Source organism: Triplophysa rosa, linkage group LG21 (assembly GCF_024868665.1).
Source record: "Triplophysa rosa linkage group LG21, Trosa_1v2, whole genome shotgun sequence".
Classification (NCBI taxonomy): domain Eukaryota; kingdom Metazoa; phylum Chordata; class Actinopteri; order Cypriniformes; family Nemacheilidae; genus Triplophysa; species Triplophysa rosa.
The window spans coordinates 737,204-747,330 of record NC_079910.1 but is presented as its reverse complement, the minus strand read 5'-3'; the positions used below and the strand labels follow the sequence as shown (position 1 = coordinate 747,330).

The 10,127-nt window shown below is 42.3% G+C and overlaps 3 protein-coding genes across 4 annotated transcripts in view; 2 read left to right on the top strand and 1 right to left on the bottom strand.

The window, feature by feature from the left end:
- Positions 1–3,302, top strand: part of LOC130545387 (FH2 domain-containing protein 1) — a 14,116-nt gene extending 10,814 nt beyond the window's left edge. The window contains exons 11-13 of the mRNA XM_057319842.1: positions 192–356; positions 433–1,736; positions 3,095–3,302. Coding sequence (XP_057175825.1) covers positions 192–356; positions 433–1,736; positions 3,095–3,185 — 1,560 coding nt within the window. The 3' untranslated portion in view covers positions 3,186–3,302. The remainder of the gene's footprint in view (positions 1–191; positions 357–432; positions 1,737–3,094) is intronic.
- Positions 3,303–4,251: 949 nt separating this feature from the next.
- asgr1a (asialoglycoprotein receptor 1a) lies at positions 4,252–5,416 on the bottom strand. The gene is made up of 4 exons (XM_057319845.1): positions 5,311–5,416; positions 5,103–5,222; positions 4,531–4,635; positions 4,252–4,412 (listed from the first exon to the last, which is right to left on the bottom strand). The coding sequence occupies exons 1-4, from the start codon at positions 5,414–5,416 to the stop codon at positions 4,303–4,305; spliced, it is 441 nt and encodes a 146-aa protein (XP_057175828.1). The 3' UTR covers positions 4,252–4,302.
- A 4,011-nt stretch (positions 5,417–9,427) lies between these two features.
- plod3 (procollagen-lysine, 2-oxoglutarate 5-dioxygenase 3) overlaps positions 9,428–10,127 on the top strand; it is a 9,000-nt gene continuing 8,300 nt past the window's right edge. For both annotated transcript variants that reach the window (XM_057319078.1, XM_057319080.1), the window contains exon 1: positions 9,428–9,650. In XM_057319078.1, the coding sequence (XP_057175061.1) occupies positions 9,569–9,650 (82 nt within the window). In that variant the 5' untranslated portion in view covers positions 9,428–9,568. The remainder of the gene's footprint in view (positions 9,651–10,127) is intronic.

Here is a 10,127-nt window from a genome sequence, read left to right as displayed (position 1 = left end):
TGTGCGTGTGCGTGCGTGCGTGTGTGCTGTGCGTGTGTGTGCGGGTGTGCTGTGCGTGTGTGTGCGTGCGTGTGTGTGTGTGTGTGTGTGTGTGTGCGTGTGTGCTGTGCGTGTGCGTGCGTGCGTGTGTGCTGTGCGTGTGTGTGTGTGCGTGCGTGTGTGCTGTGCGTGTGTGTGTTTGTGTGTGTCAGAGTGCAGATGAAGCTCTGGTGGATTTAAGGCTCTGTAGGGATGTGATGGTGAATGAAGGAAACGCTCTGATCGATTTCTTCTGTGAAGACAAAGAAACATTCAAACTGGACGAGTGTTTCCACATTTTCCAGAATTTCTGCTCTAAATTTAAAAAGGCCATTCAGGTAAAATAAACACACACACATTCAGCTTCTCTCATTCAGGAGCATGTTTCAATATCAAAGTAAAATCTCTTTTCAGGAGAACGCTGAGCGAGGAGCGCGGGAGGAGTCACGCAGCAAACGTCTCATGGAGCTGGAGGACAAGCGTCACTCGTGGGCGGGGCTTGAGGGTGTGGGAGGCGTCTTTGGGTTGAGGTCGAGCAGTGAGACAGATGTCGAGGCAGCTTTAAGGAGGGAGGGGCTTCTGGACCTCCTCAGGACACACCCACAAAGTGCTCTCGGTCCACCGCTGAGGTTCGGGAGTGTCCGTCGCTCACGGCAACAGAGAGTCAACAGTGATTTAACAGAGCGCCGCCATGTGACTTCTGACCCCTCTGGAGAAGATACGCACGCACTTCCTCCGATACACTCTCTCTCTATCACGCACACACACAATGACACAAATCCCACTCATCTCCATGGAAACCACGCTCAGGAAGGTTCCACCAAAACCAAGTCTGACCATGACAGCAACACAACACACGCGTGTTCAGAGAAACCAAAGACCCACACTGTACAAGAAACGCAAAAACACAACATTCAAACACACACACAGCAGGACACACTGAGAAATGACGAGATGACCTTCGACCCCTCACACGGAAACTCAGGAGAATGTGAACGTCACAACCAATCAGAGAGCTCGAATAGAGGCGATGGTGATAATGATGTAAAGCTCACCCCTCAACAAACAAACAAGCGGTCACTTCAATCCAGTGACAGACACACACGACCGATACAAACAAGCAGCAAAACGTCCATCCCGAAAACCCCCGAGCCAAAACACAGATCATCAGCATCTCCTAAAACATCCTCGTCCCTCTCAAAGTCTCCTCACCATCGGCCCGTCCGCACCCTGACCTCCTCTGAGACGCAGAGCTTGAGGAAAGTTGTTCCCATCAGTCGGTCCGGTTCCTCCGGTCAGCGGAAATCTCCCGTTCGAGGTGCCAGTTCCAGTGGCAAGAAAAAACCGGTGACTCGACTGCCCCCCGAAGAGAAGATGTGTCGCGCGACGCTGAGAGCCCTGGGTGCTTCCGCCCCTCAAACCTCCACCCACGCGTCCCAGCACCGGCACACCCCCGGCTTTGCTCGCAACACTGTGGCGTCCACCACACGACGTGCCGTCACTCCAAACCAGTGCTCTACATCTGACCCCAAACATCCTCCTCTGACCCGCGCGGCGTCACTCAGACTCTCACGTGTTCTCAGTCCACAGCGGAGTCCAGCCGTCACGCTCAGTAAAACACAAAGTGTTCGTCTGACGCCCCCCGCAGGACATCCCAGAATGAGCGGTGGCGGCGTCTCTCACCAATCACAGAGTAAATCTACCAAACCTGTCTGGAGGTAGAGAGAGATCACAATCACAGTATTTGATGTCATTCTTATGATTATATGTTTATAATGTAGCCTGATTGTACAATTAATCATAAATACCTCAGTTATTTTTTTGAACAGATCATTAGTTGACACTGGATTGAGATAATAACACTTTGCACTGTATACATTTAATATAAAGGATTTGTAATTGTTTTATTATGAAACTGATCCGCAATGAATCCTCTTCTGAAGCAATAGATCTCTCCCAGAGGAAAAAAAGTTTGACATGTTTGAGTTGATATTGAGATGACTTTTGATTGCAGACGAGATAAAGTTTGACACATTGTTGACATCTCTTCTCAAACTCTTTCTGACTCTTTTTCTCAGGAGAAATATCTGAGACACACACGAGACACACGAGTCGAAGAGAAATAACTGTGATTTTGTGTTCTTATGAGCTGTTGAGAGAACATGACGTTTATTTTGAGAACATTACTGCAGATTGATATGGAATCATGTAGCAGATGTTTTTATTCAAAGCCACAGAAGAACATCAGACACATCATTAAAGATTGATCATCATGAGATGTGAACATTCAAACGTTCTGTCTGTTCTAGATCTTCAGTAGATGCAGAAATCATTCTTTTAATCCTTCATGAATCAACATGTCACAACCACACGAGACTAAACTCCAAACATTCATCCGTGTGATTCAACACACATCTCAAGATTAAGGTCAATGGAAATGAAACATTTCAGAGCATTTGTGTTAAAAGTAATACAACTGATGGGACGTGAGGTGTTGTGTGTCAGACGGAGGTTGCTCGTGTTTTGCAGACGTATCGATAGCGTCGAGTGCAGTGGTCATCATTATAACGGCCGTCATAATGAAAATGAGCGCAGTCTTCACCTCCACCCAAACCATGAGCCTGCCAGTCATCCGGCTGTCCCGGCATCCATTCACTGCACACACACACACACACACACACGTGTCTTGGTTGATCTTGTGATTTGTTAAGGCTGACACACACACACACACTCACCTTCTCAGCATCACGTATGGCGTTCTGTCCAGCCACTCCCACTCGCCCGTCCGTCCATCAGTCAGACCCAACCAATAAAAGAGAGGCTTAGTCTTACTGACCACAAACTCCTGAACACACAAACATTCAGACATCCATGAAACACACACTAACTCATTCACAATTATGCAGCTGAATGAAGCAGACAGAACGTCTGTTGTGTTGAAGCATGTTTTATTCGTTTGCTTTTGAGTTGAGTTGTGTGTGTCTGTTGGTGTTGTGTGTTGAAGCTCTGACCTTCTCCAGTTTATTTGTTAAGACGAGTAATTGTGCTTTCTTTCTTTCACACTGATTTCTGGCAGAGCTCCACGACATCCCATCATCAGAGAAGAAATAACAGTGAGAGGAGAAGAGAAACCATCCATCAACACAACACTGATCCTGTGTACCTGAACACACACGTACACACACAACAAATGCACACACACAACACACGCACAGACAACACATGCACAACACACACACATATTTGATGAACAGCTGTCCGTCAACGATCACATTGCAAAGACAACGCGGTCGTGCCGATATGCCTTATTCTACATGAGAAAGGTCAGACCCTATCTCACTGAGCATGCGGCACAACTTGTCCAGGCCCTGGTCATCTCAAGGCTGGACTACTGCGACGCTCTCCTTGCTGGCCTTCCTGCAAAGGCTATCAAACCTCTCCAGCTGGTTCAGAACGCAGCAGCACGCCTCGTCTTCCATGTGACGGCCCTCTTCATCTCTCTCCACTGGCTACCGGATGACGCCCGTATCAGATTCAAGTCACTGATGCTTGCCTACAGGACCATCACTGGATCTGCACCGGCATACTTTCACACCCTCCTACACCCCATCAAGATCCCTGCGTTCAGCAAACCAGCGGCGTCTTGTGTTGCCTTCTCATAAGGGCAGTAAATCGCTTTCCCGCTCATTCTCCTTCACAACTCCTTCCTGCTGGAACACTCTTCCTAACTCGGTCGGGTCAACCACATCTCTCACGACATTCATAAACTACTTCAAACCATCTCTTCTGTGAACACTCGACAGAAATCACACTAACCCTCTCTCTTCCTCTCAACAGGTATTGGTCTGGCTTTTGTTGAAACCAGTAACTTTGTATCAGCACCTGTTGTGTTATTGCTCCTGTGTGACATATGGCTTACTGCTCCCTGAACTCTCTGTGAGTCGCTGTGGATAAAAGCTTCTGCTAAATGACTTTATGTAAATGTAAAACCACATAAAGATGTTCATCAACTCTTGTGAGTTCACCACATGTGTACCGTGGTAATCTGTGTAACTTACTGTTGTTCATCTTGTTGATGTGACACCTGAGCTCTGAAGCTTTGCTGTGAAGAATCTGTAACGCATCAGACACTACACACACACACACACACACACACACACACACGCACGCATGCACACACGTGTGTGTCTGTAGTGTTCCCATTTTAAAGACAACATGAGTAGCATGTTTGTTTGTGTGTGTGTGTTCATGTGTGTACGTTTGTGTGCGTGTTTGTATCTGTGTTCATGTGTGTGTGTGTGTGTGTGTGTGTGTGTGCTCACTGTCATTTATTTGTCCCTGCAGTGTTTGAAGGTTAAACTCCAGACTGCTGATGTCTGAATGAACTTTATGCCCTGAACAAACACAAGTGTTACATGACATCAGTTTTTTCTTCATGAAGTCATTTTCTCTGGTGACTGACAGCATGACACAAAAGTGTGTTGTGTTGTGTTCGTGTGTTTGTGTAGTTACCGTACTCCTCTAGATGTTTGGTTCTGGTAACGGTGGTCAGTAGCGTTTGGCTCAAGTTCTTCATGTTTGTTTCTGTCGCTGAGAACTTACTCTGAAACTTCACATCTTACGAAACACAAAAACAAGTGTGTGTGCAATTGTGTAGCCTATTTGTTTTGATTTGATTCAAATGTGGCTCTGAAACAAACCCTGAACACTTTATAAACATAAATGCATTTAAAATGGAAGAATATCAAAAGCTATAGGCAACATTTATAGTTTACATTTACATCACAGATGCCAAAGTGACTTACAGTGCATTAAAACTACACGGCTCAGGACTATGCCTATGTCTCTTTTATAAAAATGCCTTTGAAGAATACATTACTGGTGAGCATCTTGAGAAAGAGATTTCCGGGCAAGTTATGTTCAGTTCAGACAGATCACACGTTCATTTGAGTCTGGGCCTTAAGCCTTGTCTGTGAAACCAGACCTACATGTCTTATCAAACCACAATCTTTCTGTCGCTAACACACAACAACCGAGGTACGCTTGTAGCTCTATAATGATGATAAAATGTGTGTGTTACTTACGGCTGACAGATACGGTGATGATCAGGACGAGCAGCATTACAGCAGTAACACTGAACACAGCACACATGTGCCAACCAGAGCGAGCAACAGATGACACACCTGTGAACCTGCGCACAGGCTCTAACACACACACACACACACACACACACACACAGTTCTCATCTATAGTCCTAACGGCACAGGAGAGTTTGACATCATAAACACACACCTTTCCTCCAGAAGTGTGCGTCATCACTGGTGTCTGGATTCTCAAACTCGTCTGTGTGTTCATTTCCCACAGAAGCAGAGCTGCTGTCTTCTGTACCCACCCTCATCATCAAACCTGCAAACACACACAATCACAAGGACAACCGTCATTTGTTGTGTGAATGGAGTTTGTGTATTTTCAGCTTCTTGTCTTTCTGATCTCCGGCACAATATTGAAGTTCACTTTGGCAAGAAATGTAACTGTCTGTCTGAACACCGAGTCTCTGTCTGTTGCGTCGTGTGTCCAGCTGAAAGATTTCTCATTGCTGTTGATGTTGCGTGTTTTAATTATGATGGTCAATAACAGACGAAACCGTTATTCAATACTGAAACCACTTTTAACATTACTTTTAACAATTTTCCGAAACTCTTAACACAGTCATCACAACATCTGGCTGTGTAAGCTATACAATTAACACATTTCTTGTTGCTTTGACACAAAATCCATACATTTAACACAGATTTAAAATGCTTTAACTTCTTTAACACACAAGCTCAACCAAGACCAAAACAAAGTATTTTTACTGGCAAATTTACAAATGCTTTCACACCGTATGTCAGAACAGGTAACATCACGTTCTAAACCTAACTTATAGGCTAAAGTCAAAGTGAACAGATGTTCATATTGTGAATTACAACACAATTATGTCACCAAATGGAAGTTATGCAAATATATAAATCACAGCCGTAGTATATTGACGCCTTCTGTCATAAACATGAAAGTGAGGGACAGAACATTACCGTGAGATGAACCTCCTTCCTAAAATACACATCCATCGATCAGTTTTTATGTGTAAAGAAACATTTAATTTTTATAAGATAAATAGTGAATGTGATATTACAGTTTTTTTCAACTGCTAACAAGCATTGTTCAATACTGAAGCCACATCTTCAAAACTCTTCACACAGTCTGCATGAGCAACATGACTGTCGGCCAAACACTTCATCTCACCTCCAAAACTCACTCACACCCACAAAACACTTCATCTATGTTTCAAAATAAGATCTTTCCAACATAACACTGACAACAACTCTCATTCAGAAAACACACATTTCATTCATAACATACTGACCTAAAAAACACTAACAACAAGGAGCATTACAGAAATGATGAACTTTATTAGTAATTGTTGAATTATTCGTCTCATAAATCAGTCTTTCAAATAGAATAACTCATTTTCACTTTAATGAATGTACTACAGCATTTTTTAATCAGTCTTGTTACATATGCGTACAGTAAGTTTTCTGTTTATACAGAAGTACTTTATCTTTGAAAGTTACAGTACAAAGGTTAAAAGAGGAAAAAAGTTCCAGGTGATGATAAAAAAATAAAGAATAAAAACGAATTCAACACATCAACAACAATCAGTACAGTGAGGGATCTAGTCGTCCCTCTCTCTTGCATTTGGCCACAAGTTCTCATCAGCATCACATCTGATGTCTTCTCTGGCCATCGTGGAAAGTACCGTCTGGAATGTCTAATTGAGTTACAGTATCATCAAAGGATGCTTGTCTCGCCTGTTGTTCTGTCACAACATTCCTACTGTTGATGCCACTGTTGAACACGGCAGATTGGGTTTCACCCTTAGACCGCCTCTCTCAAAGAGACCATCATTTACTACATGATCAATAATCTCATCAGAGATCACGGCTCTTGGTCTCATGCACTCTCCCTCTCTGAACCACTCTTCTTTGATCCATATTTCCTAACATCCCCTTTATAAATACAGTAAATCATGGTCATGAGACTAAAGCAGATCACAGGAGTAGGATTTCAGCTAAAAGTGTCTATACTTTATACATAAAATAATGACTGCAGAAATGCATTAGTCATCATTCTGTTTTAAACGTGTTTTTAACCATGTTGAAAGCAGTGTGTTAGCGATTGAAAAATGTGCTGTCAATTCATAGTGTTTGGCAGGTTGTGGACTATGAATGACGAAAGTGTTTGTGAATTTTGAAAAATGTGGTCACTGAATGCATGTTGTCTGAAAGCAATGAGAAATGATTGACAGTTTGGTCTGCACAGACTTCTGTTTTGCTGAATGTGTGAAGAGTTTTGAAGATGTGCCTTCAGTACTGAACGATGCTTGTTAGCAGTTGAAAAAAACTGTAGTATAAAGACAACATATGGTTTCCAAACTTACAAATATTACAGTATTAGAGGTATATAACCCTGAAGAGACATTTTCTATATGCATTTGTACTGTAATAACCTTCACGTTGCATGCGGGAAAAAAAAGGAAATATTCACTAGAAATAGAGAAATATAAACAATTCTGAAAACTATCATGTATAGCAAAAAAAAGCAGATAAACGCTTAACCTTCTGGAGGCCCCTGGGGCTCACCGGACCCCAGTTTGAAAAGCCCTGTCATACAGAGAGACACATATTACAGTAAATCATGCCGTTTCTGTTATTCCATCTGATGGTAGTGTTTTTTATGACATTGTGCTAAGATTGACCAAATGTTCCTGTAGGTAGAGAACATGTGTTAGTGTTTTGGCGATACAGTGTATTGTGTTGGTGTATTATTGTATTTTGAAAATGAGTGCTGGAGTTTAGTTTACAATGTGTGATTTTGAACATGACATTAACAGTTTTGCCAATTGTGTGTTTTAGGTGTGTTGCTGTGTTAAGAGTTTAGGAAAATTGTTAGGAGAATTGGAAAAATTGTCATAGCAATTGTTAAAAACTGTCAAATGAAAAACTGGGGCCGGTTGCATGAACTGCTTTTAGACTGGTCTTAAAGTTAGTCATCTCATTTTTTCCCTCAAGACTGGTCGTAACTTCTTCAAGTCAGTTAATACAAAGGTCGATTGGTGTAATTGAAATATGAAAAGTAAGACAGACTAGTCTTCACTAATTGCTAGTCTGTGAGAATAGTTGTTACAGTAAGACACAGTCTTAACTTAGTGGCTATGTTTATGCAACTGGCCCCTGCGTATACATTTATTCAAAATAGCTAATCATGCCTGTAAAGCTGTCTTTCTTCGAAACAGAAAAAATAATGTGGAGTAAAAATGTAGCTTCTTTTAAAATGTGTTTACAAAGTGTTCACAAGTAAACGTCATTATAACACACAGTGCCCAGATGATCACTGGAATCACACGACAGATTTGCTGCGGTAATATGACAATCTCCTTCTTTTTCATTTAAAGATTTTTGTCAATTTGTCACTTATTACATGAAATTGGTCTAAACAAGCAATCAACAGCATAAACAGACAGATGTGTTATATCAGATATAAATACTACATTTGATTTATAACAGACTGTCCACTCACCCGCATGAGATTCCTGTGTGTGTGCGTGCGTGCGTGCGTGTCTGTACTTTGAGCTTGTGTTTGAATTAAAGTGCAGAATATTTACTTTGTGTGTGGAAAACATTAGCTGCTCTGAGAGTACAGATGTTTGGATATATATACTGTTTTTAATAAGAATATAATAGCAGTAATGGCTTTCAATAACATTTTAAATAAATTGCCTGACCTGAATTATACCCCAGTGCTGGGAACACAGTTCCACCTTCAGATTAAAACAGACTGTTCATCTATTTGAATGAATGCCTGTGTGATTATAGTGTGTTAACCTGCAGGAAAAACATTTAAAAAATGTTTGGAACTCAGAACATACAGAATGACTGCTGACAAAACCAACATTTTAATAAAATAAAATATAACATATATAACATATAACCTTTTACATTCCGAAAGAGGCACGCACGCACGCACACACGCACAATTCAGTTATTCCTAAAACGTGGCACTCCTCCCTCCCCCTCCCACCTCATCTCACGCACTCTCTATTTTCAATTTAAGAGTACTTTATTGACATGATTGTATTTAGTTACAACACTGCTAAAGAATTTTAAATCAAATAAGTAATGACAAAAATATACAATATTTAATTAAAAAATGATCTCTGTTTCTTTTTTTGTAGCCGAAGCTGTGATTTTTCAGGAGATGTGCATTCCATTTGTTGAACTCTGATTGGTCAGACGACCTTGCATTTTCTCTTTTTATTGGCCCACCATCTGTCCGTCACCGTCTGTTCCGCGTTCATTGGGTGGCGAAGCGGAAGTTAGGTGTGTCCTTCAGGCTGACGCTAAAATTCCTGCGTTCCGTCAGCGGGCTCCGCGAGAGTTCTGTGCTCGAGCGAACCGAACCGAGAGAAACGGAACGATACGCACGCGACGGACTGTGGTGACCCGTGAGCGCGATGAACGCGGTGCGCGTGACCCTGCTCGTGATTCTGGGCTCCGTCCAGTTCTGCAGGGCCGAACCGCGGCCCGGAGCTCCAGGTGAGAGAAACTTTACGTCTCATTCACCTCACACACGTCAAACACAAACGTTGACGTGTAAACAGATCGAAACCACATCAGAACCGTTATAAAAAGTTTCTGTCTGTCAGTCAGAGTGGTACAGCTGCTCGAGCTCGCGCTACCACAGCTAAACTGTGTTATTAGTATTAGCCCTCAGTGTCATAGAAACAGACGTGTTATATTAGTGAAAACTATCATTGTTATTGAGTATAAATGAGTATGTTTATTAAACATGATGTTGTTGCATAACTGCAGAAAGCCACCGTTGCTACAGTGATTTTACCACAGTGAAAAGAGGCTGTTTTCAGTCAGGTAAACATGGTAAAACAGGGTAAAATGAACGTTTGAGCTCAGTTTGGGCTTCATTAAGCTTTAATTAAATCTCTCTCTCTGTCTCTCTCTCTCTCTCTCTCTCTCTCTCTCTCTCTCTCTCTCTCTCTCTCTCTCTCTCTCTCT